Raw genomic sequence first — 27,808 nt, forward strand, 5'->3', positions numbered from 1 at the left:
ATCAAAAAGGCTACTTACAATCGCCTTGACCCCTCTCACAATGTCCGCCTGAGACTCCCTCTCCAATTCTGGCATACCAAAAAATCTCAGATTAGAGCGCCGTTCCCTATTTTCTAAGTCATCCAGTTTAGGGGTGACCTTCTCCTCCCACCTCTCAAGCTCAGCCAGCCTCATATCAAATTGCGTCTCAAAAAGGTCTGCCGAGGTCTGGTTGGCCACAAGGGCCTGAACACGATCCTCCACGGCGTCAACCTTCTTGTCCAGAGAATCCAGGCGTTTGTTGACATCAGCTCTAAAGCCTCGTATATCCTCCAGCAGGGCCGCCATGTTACGGCTCACTGACAGAGCCTCAGACGCCTCCAACTGGGCCCCTGCCTGCATGGTGGCATCCTCCCCCTTCTCTGCCACCACTCTCCGATATTTTTGCAGGGCCTGCGCCCAGTCCATTCAAGGGGGATAACGAGGGCACCCCAAACAGAATAACAGGAGACATCTTGGGGAGGTAATGCTAGGGCCCACGACCTGGCCTGGGAGGCCTCTCCCCTCCAGCCGGTCGCAGATCAACTTACGGCCCGCAGACAGACTGCCTCTCCCCTCCAGCCGGGCGCAGATCAACTTACGGCCCGCAGGCAGACTGCCGCTTCGGCCCAACTGACAGCCAACCTATTTCACCCCCGGAAAAGGAGAAAGAAGCCTGTCATACCATCTTCACTCTTCCTGGCTGACTGGGAACAAGAATATATATAATCTGACTTATAATCACAGCACGGGTAACAATATACAGAGGAAGGTGTCTTTGTGGGAGCTGCAGTGCACAAGGAAATCAAACGTTTTCTACTTTCAAACAGGAAGTAGCTCTGTGCCGTGATGTCCTTTGTTCCGTAGCAAACAATTGAAAGACAATGAAGCGCCCCTTGAGAGGTTTGCTGTGAGCGACGTGACCGGCTATTTAAATGCTCTTCAAGTCATGCGGGCTTTTAGCAGCATACATGCAGCCTGAGAGTTTGTAACACGAGGTCAACGTATTGCAGGACAAATCTCACAACTTTAGGAAAAAGGCTCACCAAAAGTGACCCCGTGTCCAGCGAATGTCCAGCCCAAACAGGACTTCGGGGGGAGGAGGGGAACAACTCGCCATCCACAAACCTCCACGGGCCACCTATACCTGGTGCACCCCAGCCCGACTCACCACCACAGCCCGGGCCGAGCCTCCGAGTAGCCCTCCTCCGCCCCAACAGAACACTGCAACAAAATAGTGGGAGCCCTCCAGGACACGGCCGAGGAGGCCTCCGTGCCACGCCGGACGCTCACTCCGGGGGGCTCCCCGCACCGAGGCTCTCTCTCAAGTCCGGCGGCCCGCTCCAACAACTACCGCTCTTACACCTCGAGGAGGCGGGAAGGTAAACGCTGCTACTGATCTCTATATCCCAGTCCCGGCCGCGGACCCAGCTCCAGCAGCGCACCGGAGCGCTCAATACTCCGCTCCACTGGTCGCTGCAGGACGCCCCCGGGGGGGCAGAAAGGTCACCAGCGCCCCCAACAACACCGCTCCGGCCCCGCAGTCTGGGCCAAGAGCGCATCTACGGAGCTGCACCTCCTCCACCGCAGGGCAGACGTCTCCCTCGCGGCGCGCCCGCCAGGGACGACAACAGGCCACACACACCACCATCCCAACTCCGGTCTCCCAGGGACGCTGGACTCCGAGACCGCTCTCCGCAGGCTCTCTCCAGGTTCGGTCCTCCTTCAAGGGGGTCCAAGACGAATTTCAACAGGGCTGGGGGGCTCAATTCCCACAGATTTAGCGCCCCGGGACGGAGACCGGCCGAGAAACGTTAGCACATCTCGGCGCTCCCTGGCACAGACATGCCAACCCTCCAGATTTAGGCGGGAGACTCCCGATTTTGAAATAAAAAAGATTGCAAAATATTGCATTTTTCACGTTCTCCCGCCTAAAATAATTATAGCCCCAATGCATTCCCACAGGGAAATTAATTTCTCCCGAATTCTCTCATGAAATCTCCCTCCCGGGTGGCTCAGAATGTTGGCATGTATGCTGGCGGCTCCCCATAATGCTATTTTTCACGTTGTCCCACCTAAAATTAATCTTTGCCCAATGCAGTCCTATGGGGAAATCTTTGTCTCCCGATTTTTCTCACGTAATCTCCCGCACAAGTGGGTTGAAATGTTGGCATGTATGGAAACGGCCTGCCACGTGCTGACCAATTGCAGGGTCTTGTATGCCTTATATTTAAGGGGCTATGCCAAATTTTGAATCTGATAAGGTTTGAGCATGCTGTACTCTGCTGAATCCCATGTCATTTCTGCCGGGGCCTTCCGTGTGGCTTTAAATTAACAAAGAACACAACATTTTTAAGTTACTTTGTTTAGGACACTTTGTGTGAATGATTTACCAACCTAATGTATTTGTTTTTTAAGAAACGTACATGAATTGTATTATGAAGTGAAAGGTTTTTATGCACAAGTAGCACATGTAACCTGTAACGAAAAATCATGGTTGATGTATTTTATTGGCTTTTCTTTTTTATAATCAGGTTTGGTATATTGATATTTTCTATTGTGCGAAAAGACCAACTGTGTTTTAAATGCACGTGAAAATAAAAAAATTAAGACCATCTTTAAGAAATTAAGAAAACATTAAAATCGTGTCACTGAATTCTTATATTTCTTCGTAAACTCTACAATCTGAGCGTTACCAAACGATTCGATCCTTGTGGGCAGCCAACGTCCCGGTTTTAATATTGTCCATTTTGCTATCATGTTGTTTAAGATGGCCGCCGTAATGGATGCCCATCGTAGTGTGGCGCTTTGTAAAGGTCTGCTCAGTTTGTCCTTCTTCAGTGTTCAACGATGCTTGTCCTTAGACGAAGAATGATTTTGTCCCTTTTCGATATTTGAGCATTTGGTGCTTGTTTCGTTTATGACTGCAGTCAGCGACTTTCGAATGAGTTGCACCATGTACCGGGCTACGTGGTGGGGATTGCTGCTACTTGCGATGATTGTGCAGGTGTTACATGGTGAGTTACAATATCCACCTTATTCGTCCTGCCGGGGGTCACGGCACCTCGTTCATTCACTATTACCATGTGCAGCATGGTCCTCCACGCCTAACCAGAGCTGGGTTGCTATTGGGTAATGTGGTGGAAATGCCGCCTTCTGCTACAATGACATGACTCTGATTGGCCGTGAGCTTTGTCGCTCTCAGCCACTCCCCCCTTCTTTTCAGGAGCAGTAGAGCGCCTTCATACATCGGGTCTGATATCATAATCTCACTGACTTCTGTAACATTGAAGAAATGAAGAGAGGCGGTCTTAAAAATCAAAAAATATGCGTAAATGACGGATTTTCCAATGGAAATCTAATATAAGACGAAGGGAACATTTAAAGCGCCGAATTGTGAACTTTGTGATGCTTTTATTTGTTAAATGACAGTTCCCATACACAATTATTTTCATCCACTGTTTCACAAAGAATAGTTCACGTTGGTCGGGCGTTTTAGCCGTCGGTTACATCAAAATGATTTCGATATGCGCATTCAAGGTTTTTTGTTCTGTGATATTGAGCGTTTATCAAGTTAAGATATAATGGGACCTTATTGGTCTATCATTCATCACGTTTCTAGAGCAATTTCTCGCATGTGTATTATAGTTTGTTACTTCCAAACAACCCCATCTATTATTTATACTGGTATTGATATGAAATAGTTTCAACTAGAAGAAACGTCAGTGTAACAGATAGTGGAATGCTGCTTATTATCCATCATTGACGCATGTGTTGTTTTATCCTGTAATGCTGAAGTTAGACTGCGGACGGCTACGAAGTGGTGTGGTGTAGTCATGCCTTTTACACTGCAGGTGTTTGTAGGTAATCATGTCTTGGCATTTACAAGCAGGCGTGATTTGATAATGTAAGATTTTTCCACTTTTATCACTGGCCTGCTCTTCCGCCTGGATTGATTATGGAACAGTGCCACTATGACATTCTGTAGAACATGGAATGTAGAATGTGGAGTGTGGAATTGTGAAGGAAAGATGCAGCTGTGGAAGGAGCCCTGGAACAACCCTGCTCCAACATTCCTTAGTGATTCTCCTCACAGCCGCCACTCTGTCCCTCCAGACTCCGCTCTTGAAGAATTCTCACCAGCTGATCTTCTTTTTTTAAGTGGACACCCATGCAAACTCTGGTGACATTCCAAACTGCCCCGTCTGAGGTTTTGACAGCACCATGTAACTTCTCCACAACCTTTACAGGCTCAGACCAGTCCAATCCTCCAACCAGGGGAGTTGCTAGGTGTGGAAAAGACCCGGGGCTAAGCTGATGTCGGAACTGTTGGGACTGGGGGCTAGCTAGTCTTTTGGCTGTAGCTCCTGAGATTCTATCCGGGGCTACAACCAAAAGATCAGGGGCTATATCCCCCTTAGCCCCCCCCCCCCTAGCAACGCCCCTGCCTCCAACTTCCCTGCTAGGGCGGAATCTGGAGGAAACCAGTCATGAGGAGAATTACTCAGGAATCTTGGAGCATGGCTATTAAGGGCTTGTCCCAGACGATGATGTGGTAGACCCTTATATTTAAGGCACTATGTCGAGTAGATATGCATAGTTCCTAACAATTGTGAAGGAAAGATGCAGTGAAGAAGGAGCAGTTAAAGAGCAGATTGCAAGCTTCTAGTGAAACTGGTGGGCTGTTGATTGTTATCTTAAAGAAGGCATATCAACTTTCCTGGTCTCTTCATCTCCCCATCATTTAGGAAACGCCATACATGTTAGACATTTTATGATTATTCAGAGGGCAGAAAAAGGTGGACTTTGCTTTATTTTGTGTAGCTTTACAAAGCACTGGCAACTACTGGCTCACTTCTAATTTGAACGAAGATTACACTTGTGAGAGGACCATCCACCTTTGTGAGGCACTGTCGTTGACCTACTCGTAATACTAATTGGCCTCCTGGTTACTCTAAAATGAAGCAAAAATGTTACAAAAGTTTGGTTTCGAAGTTAAAAAATCCAACTTAAAAGCCCAGCCTTATTCCAATCAAATAAAGAAAAGATCATGGGAAGATTTTCCATTATTAGTCAGTTCCACTCTCCTCAGGTCTTCCCGCATTCACGATGCACTTTGGCACCCTCCTTCTTCTTGGCCTCTGGATTCTCAGGCTTCTTGTTTAGGCTGCTTCTCAGCCTCTGTCTTCTGTTATGCTTGACATTCCTCCAGCGTCTCACGCTCCCCAGTTGTCATTTTACGACAAAACATACCAAATATCCAATGCATGCAGCTGCAAACACTTTTCAAATAAAAAAAAGATCTTTATTATGTTTTCTTTTATAATGCATTGAGTAAGTAACTAGGGAGAATAAATTAATTACTAGGGTGATCTTACATTGGGGACATGTTTTAGGGAGACCTTTGCATTAATATATTGCTTGACCAATATTTGAATCATATGAAATTTCTTCTGAATACCTACAGTTTTTCCAGCCCTAATGAACTCATTGGAAAGTTCCAATTGGGGCACCTCTTGCACAGTCATTTCTCTTTGTAAGGGCTTGTATAAAAACTTAGAAAGGTTGACAGATTTGTGGTAACCAGTTGTAGACTTTCGAAGTTAAACATTAAATATTTGGCTGCAAATGAGACCTTTCACGTTAATGCTAAAAATACCAGAGGTTTTCTTTTAGAACCTGCACCTCCTGCCCCCCCCTTTCTTCTCAGTTGAGAGAAGGATGGAAGGAGAGACCTACAAATGACAAGTTACCTTTTTGAAGGTCCTCTCCATCTATTTAAACAGCACAGTGAATGTAAATGAAAACCTAGACACACATCTTGGGCTTGAATGATCAGAAATGTTCAGCAGTGACCTAATCCACGCCTCCCGCATGTTCTTTTTTCTATCCACGGGTGTTCGTGTGTGCTGCTTTCGTGTTGTGATCCTCTGCCCTGAGTGCTCTGCTGTGAGCTCTTGTAATGGCAATGTTGTAAACAAGCCGACCAATGGCTGTCTTTAGGCAGAACAAAAGCAGAGGTCCTCATCACTCACAGAAATCCTGTTGCCCTTGTTGAAAACCAGCCAATGATAAAAAAAACACCTACACCCATACCCCTTTTACCACCCTAAAGACCACATTTCAGAGACATTGTTATATATACTATCATGCTAAGAAAAATATTCTATTTATATTTAATTGTTAATGCATTTTAAAACTTTTTTTTATTTAGTTATTTTAATCATCTTAATCTCCGTCATATCTTCTCTGTCAAAGCCAGATTATGCTAGTTCCAAATTCAGGAAATCGCCCCATATTTTATCAAAGTGTCTCTTTTTTTCTGCAATGCCATCGCAACCCTTTCAATGTTACACATTGAGTACATTTCCTCCATCCATCACTTCTTTGTTGGAAACAGCGCTGATTTCCAATTACGTAGACTTTTTTTTTTTTTCTTTCCATCTCAATCCCCTAAAACTTGCTCCTTGGTTTATGATTGTGTAAATAAGGGGTACGTCTCACTTGTTTTCAATGTATACTATTTATGGATAGATTATTTTAAATTGAATGTATTTTACAATGTGTTTGTAAGAGGGGAAAATGTAATAAAGTAATATTAAAAAAGTAAACCAGCCAGTGATGGTGGCATAAATCACCTTTTAACTTGCGGGTTACACCCATGATGGAAGCTAGTTGGCAGCCATGCATCACTGCCCCTCAGAGACCCAGAGAAGAGCTTTAAAACCCAGAGGCTCTAGGCTAAACCCAGAGGGTAGGCATTTTTACCCATAGTTGCTCTTCATTCTGCAGCCTCAAGTTCTGAAAGTGCCTTTCAGCTGTCTCGCTGTACGACCATGTGACTTGGTTTCTCTTTCTTTGATTTTGCTGCAATATTTGGCCTGTATTCCTCTGCAAACTTTGCGGGTCCAAGAGCAGTGTCGGAATACTTTCCCACACTTGGCTATTTGGTTTCTCAACTCATTTATTTCCGGCTTGAAGGTGTCACTACCATGTTCCCAATTGGGTTTTGGGAGTTTGAATAATCGCATTTCGGAAAATAACACATTTTAGAGTGGGTGGTGAACCTTCAGGGTCTCGCTCCTTCCACCCTCTTGAAGGTACATCGGGTAGCAAATGGACCAACCCAGTTCCTTGTGGGTTTCCGAGCTAGGGATTTGCTCTATAATCTTACACGCACATACATTGCTCTAGCATCCCTCAAGGCCTCATCGTATGTGGACGTCATCTTCCCTGCCTCTGTGCTAAATGCACTTCTGACTGAAGCACTCTTCCCTTACCTGACAATCAACTGCTCCCTAATGCAAGGTACTTTCTGCTTGGCCCTCAAGATCAAACAAATCCTCTAGCTTCTCAAGAAACCAACACTGAAGCCCGACAACCTCAGCAACTACTGCCCCATCACCCATCTTCCCTGTGTATGTAAGATCCTTGAGATGTAGTAGCTACCCAGCTCCTCCAACGCATTGAAGCCAACTACCTCCTTCAGTCCTACCAATCTGGTTTCAAAAACAGATTCAGCACAGAAACGGCTACCATCAAGGTTATTGACAATACCCTTAAAATGCTTGATGATAGTGTGACGAATCCTATGATGTCGTTCCTTCTCCTAGAGGGGGCAACCTTGTCCATGAGGCCAGGAAGATGAAGCCGCTACACGATGGTCCCCCTGGGGTTGGTACTCAATGGGAAGACCTCCTGGGGAGGGATTCCACCTCTGGGATACAGAGAGGACCTATGTGTTCATTCCACCACGCACCCAGCTCTTTCACATCTCCTCCCTTAACTTACACCGCTTCTACCAACTTCTCTATGTACCTGTGCCAAACCTTTAATACCTATAGTACTGGGACAAGGAAGAACAGGGTTGACTATACTGAATATCTATGTCGAGAGATGCTGCAACGAGGAAGAGGCAAGGAGCCCTGAACAACCGCTCCAAGAATTGGATTGAATACTCTAGTAGCCAAACTATAAGCAGCTTAAAGTTGGAAGGAGGCCTAACAGAATTGTCAGTCCTTTCCAGGAGGCACAGCAGGCAAAAACCCAACCCCGCAGACGGCGAAGTTGGAAGAGAAACAGCTGACCGTGACGTGGATCGTGGTAACCCAACATCCCTACCTGCTCTGCCGAGAGCTAGCAGACCGAGACAAGCAAGAGAAGGACGTCCACATGCTGGAGAACGCTGTGCAACGCCGACAAGCAGAGGTGCGCAGCCTGGCTCAGAGGAAGTGCAGCAGAGCCGCCGAAAGAAGCGTGAAAATATGAGGCTGAGAAAACCTGTTAATAGACTCAGAGAGGTCTGAGACAGATGCTATGGATGAAGAGCCCAACAGCAAGGTACGGGGGCTTCCTGGGTCCGTAAATCGGTCTGCGACCCAAGCCTGAGAAACCATATTGAAGAGGTCTGGGAACCAAATTGAAGGGGTCAGGGACCCAAATAACATGCCAGGGGCGTATACCACAACTTGCCCATAGTCACTGAAAGGGCTCTATGAAGAAGGGCATGAGACCGGCAAGGGGAAGGTAGACCTTCCCTTCCACGGACAGGAACTATTTTAATTTCCTTTCGAGTTTAAGGGATAGAAGTTGGATTTTGACTCTGGACTCTTATTTTGAGACTTTCTGACAAGCTCTTTAGTTTTTAGTTGAGGCAGGGGAACCTCTCTGAGTTGGGGAAAGATAGGTTTTCCTCTTGATTTCTTTGATAATGAAGTCTTTGCCCAAAACCAGTCTCCTCCTTCCACACCTTTACATATAGGCTATACGTCTCTCCTAGTTATCCTTGACATCTCAGCAGCATTTCACAAAGACCACCGACAATCTGCATCACCACATGGGGAGCAGCAAAATCATCCTCCGCTAATAGCCAGCAGTTTATAAAACTGGATTCCTCTACATTACCAACTCTACTCATCTGCTGTGCAGTCCAAAAATATCGATCCTCTCCTGCCCCCCTGTGGTGATCTTCAATCTTTACAGGGAACTGTCTGGAAATCTCCTTTCTCCACTGCGCCTTCCTCCACACAGCATTCATATCCACCAGTACGTAGTGATGCACAGTTCTATCTTAAGATATCCTTCATAAAAGACATCCACAGGCTTGAGGCCTACCTCTCATTAAATAATAAGCAAGAAAGTGGACCTTGGCAGTGAGGTTGGAAGGATAATGCTAACGTATACTGTTTATACACACAATAAATGTATTAGAAAACATGAAAAAACTAAAAATCATAAAAATCACATTAAATCTCTTCACATTTGACATCAATTTCATTCCACCATACATACACATTCACATTCGCACACATCCAATGTCAATAATAATCTACATATGGGTTCTCTCTTATAGGAGCCACTCTTAAAAAACATAAATGGTATTTGAATTCTTCACACCCAGCCAAAGCTAATGGTATGCATATCTGTTAAGTCGCACAAAAGGCTTATTAACACAGTCTACATATGTTTCAGTCGGTATGGGCGGCTTTCCCAATAAGCCTAACAGTTACTCCGACCTTCTTCAGGACATGGGAGGGGCTAGGATGTCGCCTCGCCCTTATAACAAAGCCAGATGCAAGATGTCTCCAAACCAGAATCTCTAAAAACAAACGAGCACAAAATCTAATTACCACGCAACCTTACTTACAAATTGTGCATATAAATCTTGCGTGATTATATATGTTCGCACTCGCCTCCAGGCTGTATTCATGGAGTAAAAAACGAACTGTGGAATGGGGAGGGACAGAGACACAGAGCGAATCAAGTGCTACCATCCCTGTCTAATATGCAGTTAAATCATCTTGCACATCTAGGAAATTGATTATATCCACATAGACCTTATTTCTTACTGTACAGTGTCGGCTGTCAGCGTAGCTCGGTGTCCACCTCGGTGTGCATACATTGAATCAGCAAAACTGTGCTGTAAATAAACACAGAACACTCAGAAGAATAAGGGATCCTGCTCCCCCATCTGTCTTGCGGAGGCTTCATGCTCGAATACTGCATGTTAAAAAAAAAATAATAAAAAAAAAAAACTTGCTTAGTGTTGCGATGTCTGATGAAAAAGTGGCCAAAATATTCTTCACTTCTCACACTACGTTGGCGCCCAATGCTTCCAAAGAAAACCGGCGAAATCTTCCCAGGAGGTCACCAACAGGTATTCCTCTCGGTTCTGGTGAGACAAACAAAACAGTCATCCCATTGATACCGTTCATGCTTCACATGGTATCATTTTATTTATGGCGCACATCTGTGTCCAGCCAACTCAGGCTCACATCCTGAGTGGCAATGTTTATGTCAAATCAATGTAGTATGCACCGCAATGTAGCCTGCTATGGGCGCATACATGGGGGCAAGAGACAACACCACCGCTTAGTGCTGACTTTACTAGGACGTTTACAAACACGTGACAAGTGATTTAACCAAAAGCACTCGTACACTAACATCATAATGATTTTTATCTTCAAGATGTTTAGCTCTATCTTCCACTGTATGTCGGCCGCATCCACACTGCAATCACTTCGGCCGGCATGAAAAAGACACACAGTATTATGTGCAAGCTCCTGTTCCTTCCCGTGCTGATGGCCTACCCGCATATGAATAACAAACATCCGGGTGCGTTCCAAAAAACACCCCGCATGGACCCAGTAGTTACCAGCCGTCTGCTGGCCTGCCACATTCATTTCTGCAATGCATCGTCTAACATGGGGCGGCATGTATCTCGCCCAGCTCTATACACGGCTGGATTCGCTGTTTGTAGATCCATGGGTATAGAAATAGGACAAGGAGAAATCCTCACATATGCTGTTGTCAATGGGGCTGCATCGTTAACGCTGTGGGGGCACATAAAACTGTCAAAGAAGATTTGCCCAATCAAATAGTTGGCGTGTTTCTGAACAGCATGCCACGTACACCCGTGGTATCCAATCACCAAGCTAATCCGAGACTAGGTTCTAATACACACCTCTGAAAGGTAGAGGTGGCAACTAGCAAGAAGTCACACGGTAGTCCATCCAAGTAGTAGGAATGGGGACACATCGTAGTGTATCCCGGGCATACGTCGCTCTCTGGCTGGACATTTTTCTCCATGCACTCATACATGGAGGTTATGAGCCATCAACACAACCGGAGTGTATTTATAGGCAGAAATTCACAATAAACTATTGTTAAAAAATGTGTTTGTCCCATTCAACTGATACGTTCAGGTCACGTCAGACCGTGTCCAGGGAGTAGATCCATTTGTGTTCAATTTTATGCAACACAGTGGCCATGTCACCTCCTCTTGTCTGCGTCCTTACGGTTTGTAACACAATCCAACTTGCGTCTGTGTGGGCCGCTCTAGTGAAGTGGTCCACAAGAGGTTTATCAGGTACTTTGTTTCTTATACAGGACCTGTGTTCTGAGATCCTCTGACAGATCTGTGGGCAGTTTTGCCCACATATAGCAAATTGCATGGGCATGAGATAATATAGATTGTGTTCTTGGTTAAACAGTTTGTGTGTCCCTTTATTGCCATTTAATTTCTCCATGTTCGAAACCATGCCTCTTTTGCGTGAATGGGCATGCTGCACAATTTCCGCACTTGTAGTGGCCAGTGACCGGTTGTAAACCCCATTTGGTTCAGTACTGCCTGATTGATCTCATTTTCCATATATGTGTGCACCAATTTTTGCCTCAAATTACTGTTGTGCTTGAAGGTGAACATCGATTATTTTTTTAGTATTTTTTATTTTTTATTTTTGTTTTTTTGGCCAGGCTCCCCGGTTGTTTTGTGAAGTGCCAGTTTTTATTAATTCTTTTTTTTATCGCGTTACTTATTGGTGTATAAGTAGAAACACATATAAGTCGATCATTAATGGTCTTTTCCATATATGTAAGGCATATATCTCTGTGTGTGTTGTACGTCCTTTTTATAGTTTTCCTTAACCAGATCAGTCTTCTGGTGTATCCCCTATCAATCAACCTTCCCTTGAGTTTTGTTGCTTGTCCGACAAATTCCTGTTTGTTCGTAAAGTTTCTCCGTATTCAGAGAAACTGTCCGTATGGCAGATTGAATTTAAGGTCATTAAGCATTTTTTGATCCATTCCACAATTCGTTTTTTCCTCCATAAATACAGCCTGGAGGTGAGTGCGAACGTATATAATCACATGCAAAATTTGTAGGTGCCGCTGATGAAATAATGAGAGGTTGGGTGGTAATTAGATTTTGTGTGTGTTTGTTTTTAGAGAATCTGGTTTTGAAGACATCTTGCATCTGACTTGGTTGTAAGGGCGAGGCGACATCTACGCCCCTCCCATGCCCTGAAGAAGGTTGGAGTAACTGTTAGGCTTATTGGGAAAGCCGCCTATGCTGACCAAAACATAGGTAACATAGGTAGACTGTGTTAGTAAGCCTTTTGTGCGATTTAACAGATATGCATACCATTAGCTTTGGCTGGGTGTGAAGTATTCAAATACCATTTGTTTTTTAAGAGGGTCTCATATAAGGGTACCCATATGTAGATTATTGTTGACACTTGATATGTCCGACTGTGGATGTGTGCGAATGTGTATGTTGGAATGAAATTGATGTCAAATGTGAGATTTAATGTGATTTTTTTAAGACCGTATTGTTTTTTCATGTTTTCTAATCCATTTATTTTGTGTAGGACTACTATATGTTAGCACCATCCTTCCAACCTCATTGCCAAGGTCCACTCTCTTGCTTAATATTGTATTACTTACCTGGACGACCTTTGGTGTTACAGGTACCCTTTCATTATATACTCCCTCTCATTAATCCAGTCGTGGGTGTCCAGTGCTTACCTGAAGATCAACTCCTCCAAGACTGAATTCCTACTGCTGACCAACCCCGAACTCCCAGACATACTGACCTGGCTCTGTACTATGCACCTCGAGGACTCTGCCCCCCAACTGGCCACCTACGCTAAGTCCCTTGGGTCCGACAACGACCGACGCCTCTCCTTCAATCTGTAGATAGCACAGAAGAGCTAAACGGCTTAGTACCAACTTTCTCTTCCTTGGAAAATCAAGCAATTCATCCCAGAAACAACTTGAGATCAGCTGTCCACACCTTGGTCCTCTCCCACCTAGAGGGTTGCAATGCCCCTTTGGAATGTTTTCCGGTGACCTCTTGGTTCCCCTGAGATATATCCTACAGGCTGCAGCAAGACACATCAAAGGACTCTGCAAGTTCGACCATCACCCTGATCCTCACCAAACTGCACTGGCTCCCACTGCAAGCCCAAATATTCAAATGCTGCTGCATCATCTACAAGGCACTCGCCCTGAAGTCTCCAAGCTACCTCACTGAGAAACTCAGCATCTCCAGAGGCCTACGATCTACCAGAAGTAAGTATATGTGCGGGCTTGAGCTGCGCTGGCACAGAAAGGAAAAGGAAAAACGGGAGACAGACGTCTGTCTTCGCCAAGACTCTGGAACCTTCTCCCCCCTCAACATTCAACTCGCACCATCGCCTCTACAGTTTAGGAATGAGTGCAAGACCCTCTTCAAGAAAGGAATGGCTCTCCTCTAACATCTAGGCCCATGCAACATCCAATCCCCACCATACCAGAGCCTTGGTCATCTGATCCCTACTGCCCCCCTTTCTCCTGGTTACTTAGATCTATTTCCCCCATCCCATGTTGGCTCCTCACTCCCTTGTTTCTCTGATCCCTAACCCATGATTTTAAAGCACGTTGTTTCCCGAATGTTGGTTCCGCTCTCAATAAATACCCTAATAATAATAACTGGGTTTGTCGATGTTCCCCAAGTAAGTTTTAAGGAAATTGTGTGGCAGCTAGATCATTTGTAAGCACACAACAGGGCTCAAAATTAAGATTTGTTAAACAGGAGCTAAAGTACGCTCCTGGGACCCAGCATTAACCAGTGACCTGGAGCTACCACTGGGGAATGAAGAGCTAGTACATGGCGTTCCGCAGATTTAACTTCCACATAAAATGGAAACTTTTGTTCATTACCTATGAACACTTATGTCGTTTATATGTGTCCTAAAGTTTATTTAGCAAATTTCTCAAACGCAGAGTTAAATTCACATCAGTGTTTGTTCAGCATCATTTGGCCTGAGGAGTCAAAAGTAGCTCCTGGTAGCTGTTGGTGTTAAGCTAACCAAGCTCTTCTAATCTACAAGCAAGAGCTAAATGGCTCCCAGCTGCCCGCTGGCATTGTCCTGAACATTTTAGAACTTTAAAACATTTTACAGGGGGATTTGGGTTTTCTCTCCAAGGAAGTGATGGGACATGTGCCATTGCATTTACCCTGTAACGTTTATTACTATTTGGGTGGGGTGACGGGCGTTTACCCGTGGCAGGACTATTTTCTATCTTGCACGCTCCTTGGACAGGTCAATCTCTGCCACTACTGTGGTGAGTATGAGCAGAACGATATTGACATCACAGCCTTTCCCAGTCTCGAATCCTGGGGCCCTACTGTAAAGACCGGAGGGGGGGCCTGCACTTCTGCTCTCTATATGGTAGGGGGGAGGCACAGAGACCCCTGCCAAGATTCTCTATTACGGTAGCAATAGACGAGCAATCAAGGCCTAGCTTCTCGGGAGGTGATGCGAGCTGGTTCTTTAGTACAGTGTAGTCCCCGAACACCCACGAAGGAATGGCCACACACTGAATCTGTTAAAACACAGTCTTTATATAATTAATATTTAAGGTCATATACAAAATCTCGATAACTCACTTTGTACTAAATCAACAATGGTAAATATGTACAATTCTAAAGTGGTACCACTAACGTTAGTAGATCTTATTTAAGTGCATACGGTCAGAATGACACACAGATCAAAATAAAGAGGAAACTAGCAGTAGAGAGAGGAAGGAAAGCAGGATGGTTGAGCAATAGGCAGAGTACTGGCAACTACTGTTAAACACAGCTCTGAGTGGAGATTCCCCCCCACCTGGGCAACCTGTAGAAGCAAGATACAAGCCCAGTCCATATATTGTTCACCCTTAGACTTCCCCATAGTTCTGCAACCCCAAAGTACCTTGGTGGTGTAGCCTTCCGCATCAGGGAAATCGACAACCCTTCTTGAGTGTCCTCCCTTTCAGGCAGGAGTCATGGGTCGTCGAATGTCTGACGGAGAACAGGTCGAGCTACGACGGTGAAGTGGCCGTGTCGTTCCTAGCGGTGCTCGTTGATAGGGAAGCGTAAACGTCCTGCCAGGAAGAGGCATGCGGGACACCTTGGTGTCGATAGTTCTGGGCCGCAAAGAGTTGAAGAACTGTGGCCCAGCAAGGGCGTCGAGTCGTCGGCGTCTCTGTGGTCTTTGGGTGGCGGGAAACCCACCGGTGGATACAGCGACGATGCGGAGGAGAGCGTCCTTGGATCAATGAAGTTCTTAGGCAACGGGAGCATGGCGGCTCCGTTTGGCGACGGTGGTCGGAGACAGTGGCGGACAACAGTCCGGGCACTTCTCCTTGGAGTTCCGCAGCAGTCCCCGTATCGGGTCGGCAGCCTGTCGAAGGTCTGTCTACCAGGGAGCTTAGGCATAGATCAGATGTGCACGATGGTCCCTCGTGGCTCGGGAAGAGGGCGCCTTACCAGGTCCTCTCTGGGTCAGTTCTTGAAGCACAGCAGCTTTCAGATTGCGAAGGAGAGCAACAGCAATTGTTCTCGTCCAGCAGGGCTCAAGGTTAAGCTTCACTCCAGTTACTCGTCGTAGTGGACTTCAGCTTCTGAACACGATTCCTAGCAGCGAGAGGTCGCCAGATATCATGTTGATCTCCCATTCATTCCGCTGGGTCGCACTCAAGCATCCAATCACGACTACGGGCATTCATGCAGGCAGGCAGTCAATCTGGCAAACGAGGTATTCAGGCCATTCACTTCTCTCCAGACACTCGCAACAAGTTATGTGTATTGGGACAAGTACCGAGCCATTCAACACTCCAAGCTGCATTCATACCGGTTTCGGGCAGGGCTGTCTCAACCATTGTGTCAAACACCAGATACTAGACAGTCACAACATAGAATGTATATTCGTCACACACTCCATTCACCCAGGTCCCACCCACAGGCGTACCCACAACATACGGTCGTTGAGAAGGCTCCAGCCAGTCTGGTCGGCACTTCCCCACATTACCATATACAGAACTTCCACCCAACAGCCAGTCGGGGGAAGGGACAGAGGCAGGGCTTCCCGGGACTTTGGGAAGATCAGGGTAACAGGTGATGGAAGGCAAGAGGCCATGGGGGCCATTTTGTCTCCATCAGGAATCTACCGATTCCAATGACGGGGCCTGGGCATCCCAAAATGGAGATCGCTCAGGGCACCAGTCATTTCAGCACAGAGCTGCCACCAGCCTGTACCCTGCTCTGTGGGTCACACACAGGTGCCTATCTTGGGTTTGTTCTTAGCTCCAAAGGTATCGGAATGGATCCTTCCAAGGTTGACTCTATCCTGTCTTGGCTTGTTCCTACTACTGTGAAACATATTCAATCCTTCCTGGGGCTTGCTAGCTTTTACAGGAAATTCATACCCGCGTTTTCTGACATTGTACACCCTATTGTAACACTGTTAAGGAAAGACACTCTGTTTCAGTGGTCCACAGCTCAGGAGTCGGCATTTCAACAATCGAAATTGGAATTCACTCGAGCTCCCATCCTAGCTCAGCCTGATACAGATCGACCGTTCCTAGTTGAGACAGATGCATCCGGCTACGCCATCGGAGCAGTCTTGAAACAAGAACGTGATGATACGATGGAACATCCCATTGCCTATTCATCCCCTACCTTGACTCCCAGTGAAACTCATTATTCCGTCCTGGAGAAGGAGTTGCTAGCCATCAGACAAGCCTTCACTGACTGGCGTCATCTCCTTTTGGGAGCCAAGCGTCCAGTACAAGTTTGCATGGACCATCGGAACTTACAAGTGTTACAATCCCTGGAGTGCAGAAACAGCCGTCAGGCCCGTTGGGTTTGGGCCTTCTTTTTTGCCCAATACCAGTTTCAAATTCTTCACCTTCCTGGAACACAAAACATCATAGCTGATGCCTTGTCCAGACGTCCTGACTACGAACCTCTCAAAGCACGCTCCTTTCCCAAGATGTTTCCTGACTTTGTAATTGTAGCTCAAGCTGTTTCTCTCCTGGAGGACATTCGGGCTAAGACGTTTTCTTCCAAACTCTGGGAGGAATACGAAAGGAATAATTTTGGGAGCCTTCAGCTGAAAGACGGATATCACATCCACCCTCTGTCCTTTACAGAGACAGTTCTGGTGGCCACGGATGAAAGACGACGTAAAAACCTATGTCCAATCCTGTGCAGTTTGTAACCAGAACAAACATGATAACAGAAGACCGACAGGTCTCTTACACCAACCAGCAATGCCAACACAACCTTGGGAAGTCATAGCCACAGATTCTATCGTGGAATTACCCCCATCCAGAGGGTACACAACCATAATGGTTACAATCGATCTGTGTACACACATGGCTCACTTTACACCCTTGTTAAAGCTACCATCTTCATCTCAAATGGCTGGAATTTTCCTGGAAAACATATTCAGACTTCATGGACTACCTTCCAAAATCATCTCTGACAGAGGCCCCCAATACATATCCCAATTTTGGAAACCACTATGTCAAATATTGGGGATTCAGCATGCATTGTCATCAGGATGTCACCCACAAACCAACGGAGCAACAGAACGAGTCAACCAGACTCTAAAGCAGTATCTTCGCTGTTTCTCCACCAATTGGTCACTTCTGATTCCTGTAGCTGAGTTCGCTTACAACAATTTGGATCATTCAGCCATCAAAACCAGCCCGTTCTTCTGTAGCCAGGGATTTCATCCTTCAGTTCTACCATCTATCCTGCCTCATCCAACCCCAGTCCCTGCGGTTGATTCCTAAAGACGCTAAAGAACGACTGGAGAAGGCCAGGAAAGATGTCAAACGTTATGCAGACACCAAAAGAAGACCAAGCCCTCCTTACGCGGTTGGGGACAAAGTTTGGCTTTCCTCGAAACTTCTTTCCAGACATCTACGACCAGATAAATTGGCCCCCAAGTATTATGGACCCTTCTCCATAAAAGAAATCGTTAATCCAGTAGCCTATCGACTCCAGCTTCCGGATTCGTGGAAAAGGATTCATCCAGTCTTCCACACTTCCTTGCTAAAACCGTTAGTGTAATCCAACCAAACTGCTCCTTCCTTCCTGGAACTCTTTCATTCCTTTCCTCTTACCTTGTTTTCGTGGTTAATCTCCTGGAAAATCGCTGTGCTCTGAGTCGGAGCCCGACTCCTTTCAAACCGACTCGCCTTCTTCCTGGTTCCTCGCCCGGATACTGAACGCTTCCTAGCGGAAGGATACAACCCTCTCGCTGGACTCCGAAAACCCGCGTCCAGGTTTATACAAGTCCCGGACAGTAAGAAAGAAGGAATCTACGCCCAAGAAAGTCACAAGAAAAGAGAAACAGGTGAGAAAGGGAGAAACTTGTGACAGATGCACTGTAAATAGCAGTTATGTTCTAAGCTCAGAGATGGAACGGTGGCCGAATCCCTATACATAAATAAAGGATTATAAAACATCAAATTGCGTGAGAAGATATTTCGGTGGCGACAAGGTGGGGATTAAGAGGAACAGCAGCCCACTGTGTAGCTGTTCCGTCTGATGAGGATTTCTCTTTTTGAAGGAGCAGAAGTTTTGTCGAAAGGATTTCAATTGGAAAAAGGAAACAGAACAATTGTATTCTTTACCTGAAGTAAGTCAAGCGCTTGCTGCAATTACAAGACAGTATTGAATTACGTGATTTTATGCGTTTCCTTTAGAAATGGACAAACTTTAAATTTAGCCAATTGCTCAATTTTAAGTACAGCTGCCGCTATAAGTTTAAAGAATTTGCACGCTGCGTTACTGCTTACTTAAATTAAGTTAAAGTCAATATTATACTGAGACTTCTCCAAAACGGCATTATACTGACCCTGTTAAAGGAATTCAGTTACGCACGTAGTAAAGGATTTTATCCGTGATACTGTATCGTATAAAGGTGCCATATTTGACATAAATAGAACTTAATATTTGTCAATATACAAGCACGATTATTTCGAATGGAATTGAGACGTTGCATCTTTCAGAAACAGCGCCACTTCAAAAACAGTGTGAAGTGCATTATACAAAACTGATGTTACTTACCGATGCGGCACGATCTGCAATGCTCCATGCGGATTGCGCAGTGAAACAAACTAATATTAAGTGTTGTCCTTCAGAGGAAAGGACCTAAAGGTGTAATACAACGTGACTCCATTTTGTTTCAAAAACACATTTGTAACGTCGTGAATGAGATGGCCTAATACACTTTATATACATACTACGGATAAAACATTACATCGATTCAAAACGGAATAACTTTGTAACAACAAAACAAAATATACGTTGTGAACGATATAAGAACCATCATACTCTGTATATATGTGTTATGCTCACCTGGTCTCTGCGGAGACGTTTGGGCACGGTTGCAGCCCTCCCTGAACTTGAATCACCCCTTCAAGCCTCTCCCTCAGTAGAAAAGCTGTGAGTGGTGGTACGTGGTGATATTGCTCCTGCGTGGAGATAAGAGTGTGTGAGTGTGCCAATCTGTGATTGTTGTACCTCTCGAACTCGTACGGTTTCTGTGAGCATACACCGGCCCATAAACCTCACCTCTGAATTATGGAAGATAAGCTCTCCATCCTGCTACTTCTGTCAGGGGCCCGTCGAATGGGATCTAGTTCCTTCACTGATCCCTGATTAGTCCAGTCCAGCTGTGACTATGCTTCTCCTTATGATTAAGTCTTTCTTGAGCTCTTGTGATGCTGTTCGTTCTGTTAAATGTCTTTATATGTTGCTCCTATTTATGCCCGCAATAATGTCTCTCTTCTGTTTTCTTCCCTTAGATGGAAATGCGGCCTCAATGCAGCTGTGAGACGCGAGACACGGGCGGGTGGAAGATGGATGCTACCGCAATGGTCGACAGCAGGTAAGTGATGGTTTAAGGAAAGCACGAAGTATGGCGAAGCGCAACCTTAAACTGACTGTTTTTTCGATGTCTAACCTTGTCTTCTGTTTTCACTTGCAGGGGCTGCTGTCGACGTTGGAGCGTGTCGTGCTGAAGTGCCAAGATGAAGCTTTGTCATTCCGGAAAGTGTAAAGATGAATACTTGGTTTGCTGAAGAGATGTACAGGTAAGAACAGCATCCCCCAGTTGGTAAGTATGCTGGCAGGAAGCAGGATCTTCAAAGGTAAGTCTGACCTCAGGCAACGGTGAGCGTTACGCTGCTTGCAAGTGCAGAATAACGCAAAGTGTCTGTCTTGAGGATCGGGGCAGCTTATATAGCTGAGATCGTGGGCATGCCCATTAGGGCCGGTTTACCAGCCACACCTAGAGAGTGAGCACGTGCGAAGGCAATCCATTAGCAGCCACACCCAAATGGAGCTGCTTAATGGATGCTTAATGGATGGAACGTTCAAGGTTAATGCATCTGAAGTGCTATGTCCATAATAAAAGCTTTTTGGTGTTAAATGGATGTTCTTGTTTACTTTTGTTCATGAGCCTGGTGCCAAAGGCGCCAGGGCAGTGTCCACCCAGGTCTCCTGTGCATGCGACCCCTGCATACCTGTGCCCCTGACTTCATGACCATGACAATATGTTACGGATGAAAAATTACATCAATTTATGCGGATTCATAATGGAATAATTTTATTCTCAACTACAAAACAAATTATATTGCTTGAAAAGATTTATCTCACAAAACAATATACAGAAAAATTAGGACCCAGCTTCTCACACAAATACTGCATAAGGGTCAATAAAATATAACGGAACTACAAATCACAAGAAATAAAACTACTAGGAAAGCACCAAATAAACTACATGAAATAAATGGAAAAAAATGTTTTAAAGTGCAAGTACTGAAGTAAGAACTATGCATATATAATAAAAAGAGAATATAAATCATACCAGCCACAATGCAAGGCACAACACCTCCCGATTATTTTCTGAATACAAAAGGAGAGCCAAATATTCCATGGAAGCGATTGGAAAAAAAAAAGGTTTGATCAATATGTTCTCGCTGCCCATGGACTAAACATTTCTAATGAAAGAAAAAAAGTTTGATACATTGTTTAGGTAATTATGGGAAAAACAATTCGAGAATTTACCTAGATTATGTGAGGAGGAGGCACAAGCTCTTACAGAGTATGAAAAATGCATTAAAGTTTTAGATCGCCATTATGAGAAAGACTGTAAGCATCATTTTAGAAAGATATCATTTCGGCAAACGCAAGCAGGAAGAAAATGAAACCATAGAACAATTTATCACAGCTCTGCGTGGTTTAGCCATATCATGTGAGTTTTGGAATACACTTGATGAGAGACTCTGTGATGAGTTCATGTTGGAATGTAGGGACAGCAAAATTAGGGAAGCACTGTGGTCCAAAGGGAATCCAGCTTTAGAAGAAGTAGTCAGAGTTGCGAAGGAAGTGGAACACACCAATAAGTGTGTTAAAGAACTTGAAAAGAGAACGGAGGATGAGAATAAGAAAGAACGGATACCACATATTCCCAAGGTATTAGCTGTGCAAGGAAATTAATACACCAGGAAGAAAAGTCTAGTCAAGAAAGATATGTTACATATGAAGAAGAAATATCAAAAAGACAAAAGGGAGAAGCAAGTAATAAACGTAGATGTGACAGCTTATTTCACTTAGCCACCGGTGACAAATGTCCGGCTATAAAAGAGTTGTGTAAAAGATGCAATAGGTGAGGACATCTCACTATTTGTTGCAGAACTAAAAACGAAAATATAAATTGTTTAGATGAACTGTGAGAGTTCTGAAGAGTGTACTTTTGCGGTTGAAGATTTTGTGTCATGTGGAACCTACAATGATGATGATGGTGATAAAGAAAGGCCAATGACAATGATCGGGTTAAATTGTAAACAAATTAATATGGTAATTGACTCTGGTGCAAAATGTACCCTAACCATAGTTTTTGTTTGACAAGTACTTTGAAACCAACATCAATCTAAATCCGATTGATATCAAACCAGTAAAACGTATAGAACGTATTGGTTGGTTTTGGGCAGTTATGAAGTTTAAAGACAGATCAGCTAAAGGAAAGGTATATGTTACAGTGATAGGAATGCAACCCCTGTTGAGTTGCTTTCACCAAGCCAGACTGAAAATAAAATTAGATGCCAGTGCGGAAAAGTCAGTCTGCGCTGTGGATCAGGAAGTACAAAAAAGACCATTTGATGAACACATTGTGTTCAGGGAAAAACTGGGTGTTTGAAAGGATTTCAACCATAAGATAAAGTTAAAGAATGATGCAGTTCCTGTGGTAAAGAAATTGAGCCCAGTACCGTTGAATGTAAAGCCAGCGGTAAAAGAAGAACTTGAAAGATTGGTGGCTGATGATGTAACTAAAAGAATTGAGTCATCAGAATGGGTGTCACCTTTGGTCATAGTGTACAAACCTAATGGGAAGTTGAGGTTGTGCATATATCTTAGGTGTGTAAATAAATGTGTTATTCCTGATAGACATCCATTACCGAACATAGCTGAAATGTTGGGTACTATTAGAGGTGCGAAGATTATGAGTACGTTGGACCTGAGGTCTGCTTACCATCAGGTAATGTTAACATCCTTTGGCTGGAGACATTACTGCATTTGTTACCAGTGAAGGTTTATTCCGATGTAAGAGAATGCCTTTTGTTTTGATTTCTGCTGCATCAGTTTTTCAAAGGGTGATGTATCAACTTTTTCATCAGATGCAAGGCTTTTTGTGTTTTCAGGATGATGTTCTAATATTTGGTAAAGATCAAATGGAACATGATGATGGACTGTAAAAAGTGTTAAACATATTAAAGAACGCTGGACTCACTTTGAGCAAGGATAAATGTACATTTAATAGGTCTGCCTTATCATATATAGGCCGTGAAATTTCAGAGAAAGGCATCAGACCTAAAGAAAAGTCGACAGCATTCTGAAATTTGTTAGCCCAGATAACAAGGAGAAATAAATCTCATTTTTTAGGGATGGCTGAATTCTATGCAAAATTTATACCAGACCTTGCGAGTAAGACATTTCACATGAGGAAATTAGTTTTTTTGAGTGGAATGAGGTCTGTGAGGATGAGTTAAATAAAATAAAGTTGGATTTGAATGCAGCACCTACACTCCAATCCTTTAATCCTAACATTACTAGCACCATTACTACTGATGCTAGCAATCAAGGATTGGGGGCAGTATTATCGCGAATGGAAGCTGGAAGTGAGTTTCCTATTGCGTTTTCTTCAATAGTATTGAAGCAAGTGGAAACAAATTACTCAACTATTGAGAAGGAGCTTTTGGCAGTTAAATGGGCTATTGAAAAGTTTAGGTCATTCATATGGCGAACGAAATTTGTTGTGAGGTCTGATCACAAACCTCTTAAAGAGATTCTCACCACCAAGGGTTGGACAAAACGTCATCTAGAATTAGAAAATGGCTAGCGAGTCTCCAAGAATATAATTTTGAGGTAGAATTTATAGAAGGAGCCAAAAATAAATCGCCTGATTTTCTACCACATTGGTTAATCTTGAGGAATACATTTTAAGTGTATGTCATCAAGTTGTATCTGAGAATGAATGGTTTTGAGCGATGGATTTAGATGAAACTCTTACAAAGGTGAGGGAATTGCAAAATGCTGGTGTAAAAAGTAATGAAATCAGAAAAGGTGTTTTGCCAGATGTAGTGAGACTTGTATTCGATGAGTTACATTTGCATAAGGGTTTGGTTTTGAGGAATGGAAAACTTTATCTGCCTGTAGGGGTGAGGGAATTTATTTTACAGATGGCCCATGAGGGAAATCAAGGGATGACCAAGACTAAGCAAAGAGTCAGACAGGAGTTTTGGTGGCCTGTGGTTGATTAGGAAGTAGAAAGAATCATCTGTGACTGTTATAATTGTGAAGATTCAGTTAAAGGATACGTGACTAGACACATGCCTAGGCCCATAACTTCAATTCCCACCATGCCGTGGGATAGAGTTGGTTTAGATAGTGTAGGTCCCATAAGAAGTCAAGGTAATTTAAAATATTGCATGGTACTTATAGACATGTTGTCTAGGTGGGTAGAAGTAGAGTGGGTACAGAACATTTGTTCGAAAGATTTTATTGTATTTTTGGACAGGATTTGTAAATGTGAAGGGTATCCAACTACTATAATCACTGACAATGGGGTCCAATTGGTTTCTCAAGAAATGAATTTGTTTCTGAAAGAAAATGGAGTGGAGCATAAGACCAGCTCCATTTATCATCCCCAGACCAATGGGATTGTGGAAAGGTTTAATAAGGTTATTAAAAATAGTATCAGAGGTGCATTGGCCAATGATACTGATTGGAAGGAAGCGTTGGAAGATACCATTACTGCACATATATTTACGCCGCATTCCACTACTGGAATTTCACCTTTTGAAATACTAAGGGGTAGGAAACCCAATACAAGACTGTGTCCGGCATGTTTGGGCAGAGCGTGTATCAAAAAGGTTGACTGTGAAGAGGTGCGCAGAAGAGTGTTAGAGTATAATAAATGGTTGTTTGATATGAGGAATGCTGTTAGAGGCGCAAATGAAAGTGGGTGATTGGGTGAGAATAAAACTCCCGGGAGTCACTGTTAGAGGATTAAATGGTCTAATCCTATTCAAACTGTTAAAAAGTTTGATGCGGCCATAAAAGTATCAGACGGCAGAGTTTGGAATCTCAATAGTGTGTAAATGTTCAAAACAAGAATGTGGTAGGGGAAACCATTTTGGGAACAGAAGTGAGGTAGAGAAAGACAATGAGCGGCAAGTTTCTAGAAATGCTTGTAACAAACGAGTATGTACAAGACCATCGTATCTCAAAGATTATGTAACTTGAAATCCGTATTTAATTGTGCCTCATCTTATTCATTGGAAGGGTTATATGTGATGTAATAACCCACTGTATTGTTTGTTCATTTAATGTTCTTTTGGTTTATTCCTTATATTTCAGTTTTATCTTTTCTATACAGTTTAGGAGTTCCTCACCTATTTTGTTACTGTAAAGAAGGCATGTGTGTAGTATCTCATTGTTATAATATACTTTATTAATGCAGGTGTTTAGAGCTGTGAAACATGGAATGTTGGAAGCTGGAATGTTATAGGAAGAGGGATGCTAGAATGGAGAGAATGAAGAAGGATGCACTGTAAATAGCAGTTATGTTCTAGGCTCAGAGATGACCGGTGGGCGAATCCCTATATATAAATAAAGGATTATAAAACATCAAATTGTGTGAGAAGATATTTCAATCTCATCACTACTCCTGGTCCCTCTCACCATTTTGTTGCTGGCCACTTAGATTGCTTTTCTAATGCCGCAAAAAGTAACTGTGATTATGGTCCGAGAACATCTATCCCTAAACGCTTCCACGCACCTTCTGAAGTGGCAGTGCGAAAAGTCCTCAACATACGTTCAACCATAATGTCCATTCCTGACCACTGCTACCTCTTGCAATTTTGTTGGTGCCTCTTTTTCTGGGATTGCCTTCATGCACGTAACTCCCTCTTGAGGGTCTTGGGGGCCACCATTTGGTTGCCTCAAAGCAACAACCCTTCTACCACTCTGATCTGCTCTCTAACTTCCCAACAGGAATGTTTCTCCACGTCTACAAAGCTCTTCTTTGGCCAATCTTCCCACACCCACTCCATGACCTGCAGAAGAGCGGGATCTTGTTAGATCTCGTTTAACCACTGATCCGTTGTAACTGTGGAATATGGGTGTTTGGTAAGTGAGGTCACTACGCTTGCTACAGCTTCTTCTTCACAATATACTGGGGTGGGGTCCAAGGTATGCAGCAATCGTGATGTGAAGTCGGCCACTCTGTTGTGCACCCTGGTACATACTTTACACAAAAGTCATACTCTTGCAACTTTGTGCTCAGTCGCTGAAACCGCTGAGTCGCTCTTGACGGACCCTTCATTGTGTGCACCATAAGTAAGGGCTTGTGATCTGTGCAGATAGTGAACGTTTTCCTCCAAATGCATTTCCTAATATACTCCACACCCCACACACGCTAAGAATTCCTCGATTCAGACCTAGTGTCATGGCTCTTGCTGCATTCTATCCTTATCAACCCTTTGGGAAAGACCTGCACCCAAACCTTCCAGGTTTGCATTCCCAGTGACCAGCCTTACAGATAAGTGGTGTATCGGCCACTTTTACTTCCTAATAATTGGTGAATACTCCAAAAAAAGAATGGCGAGTAAAAATACTCTGAGCTAAAAATAGGAAACTACCACACAGATTGCCCCTCTGGTCCCCACCTCCACCCCCCTCCCCACCCCGGTCTCCCCTCTTTTCCTCCACACAGCACATTGGATATGTTACTACCAGTAGTACATAGTGCCACTGGAGGAAATTGCTATTATTGTTAAAGAGGTAAACGTTTATCTTTTTAATGTTCATGAACAAGGTGCAAAGAAATATTTCTTACAAATCTGTTAATATTTGAAAGATTTTTGCTCTTATAAAAAACTCCCATTGGGAATGGGACCTACTCTTTTGCTCCCATTTAAAATAAATAAATAATCATTGTACTCCCAACTTTTAAAAAATAGGGAGTAAAATACTCCTACTTTCGAAATCTTAAATGCATTACGGTGATGTCAGGCTTGTCTACATCGTATCCCACTAAACTCTTTGCTTCAGAAATTCCCCCACTTAATAGCCTTCCTTAGCTGCTGCTTCACATTTACTACATCAGGAAAAATCGGTTTGTCTTTTCAGTGAATTGTGGCTAGGTTAACTTATTTTTGCAAAGTTCCTTATGAACTTGCTGTAGAACGTTGCCGTCCTAAGGAATGCCTGTAGTTAATCCTTGTTCGCAGGATTAGGGTAATTCTTGATGTCTCTCATGGTGACCTCTTTAGGTCTATAACCGTCCCTGCTGATAACTTGACCCAGGTTTTCTACTTCTTACGGTCTGAACTTGCATTTGCTGGATCCAATCATTAAACCTACGGCCTCCAATTTGCTTCATGTAGTCTGACATCGGCTTGTTGTCCTTTGCTAAATATCAGCATGTTGTTTTCATAAAGACCATAGTTTCCGGCATTCCTTTCAGAAAAGGTTTCATTACATGGTGGAAAACTGCAACTGTTGAAACTAAAGCATGTGAGGTACCTAAACCCTTTGACAGTGCTCCAGATAAGATTATGAAGTGGGAGTATTTTACCATCTTTTTTCTTTTAAGTTGGGAGTCAAAAAGTAAGTCTCATTCCTATTTATAAGGGAGTAAAATATGTCGTTGCTGTAAATAAGAAATGTCATGTGATATATATTTTTCACCTTTTTATTCACGCCTATTAAAAGATAAAGGTTTACTTTTTCAGATTAAGCAGTAATGGTATCTTCAGGTGGCAATACGTGCATTATTTTCCAAACGTATACGTGAAGCTCTGTGGTTGAAAGCAGGAGGACAGGCACTTGATGTCTGTTCCTATATTTTGTTGTGAGTATTTTTACTCTCTATTTTTATGGAGTAACAGTGGCCTATACACCCCTTATTTGTAGGGCTGCTCTTCGGTGAGCGAGATCTGGGCTGCTTTCGGTGAGCGAGATCTGGTGGTAAGTGACAGAGCAGTCCAAGGTAGTGAATAGATCCACCGCGTGGCTGCATTGAGCATTTCTCCTATTGCAGGCATGGGGTATTTCTCTAGCACTATGTTGTGATGTAAGTCTCAAGTCTAGACATGCCCTTATCTTGCCGTTCTTCTTTTGTAC

The 27,808-nt window shown here is 43.9% G+C and overlaps 1 protein-coding gene across 2 annotated transcripts in view; it reads left to right on the top strand.

Annotated features, from left to right (window-relative positions):
- Positions 1-2,855: 2,855 nt before the first annotated feature.
- The window catches only part of CD320 (CD320 molecule), a 245,050-nt gene continuing 220,097 nt past the window's right edge, over positions 2,856-27,808 (top strand). Inside the window, exon 1 of one of the 2 annotated variants that reach the window (XM_069649710.1) lies at positions 2,856-3,035. In XM_069649710.1, coding sequence (XP_069505811.1) covers positions 2,939-3,035 — 97 coding nt within the window. In that variant the 5' untranslated portion in view covers positions 2,856-2,938. The remainder of the gene's footprint in view (positions 3,036-27,808) is intronic. The other variant, XM_069649709.1, reaches the window with a different exon arrangement.

Source organism: Ambystoma mexicanum, chromosome 1p (assembly GCF_040938575.1).
Source record: "Ambystoma mexicanum isolate Mex_15411 chromosome 1p, UKY_AmexF1_1, whole genome shotgun sequence".
Taxonomy (NCBI): Eukaryota; Metazoa; Chordata; class Amphibia; order Caudata; family Ambystomatidae; genus Ambystoma; species Ambystoma mexicanum.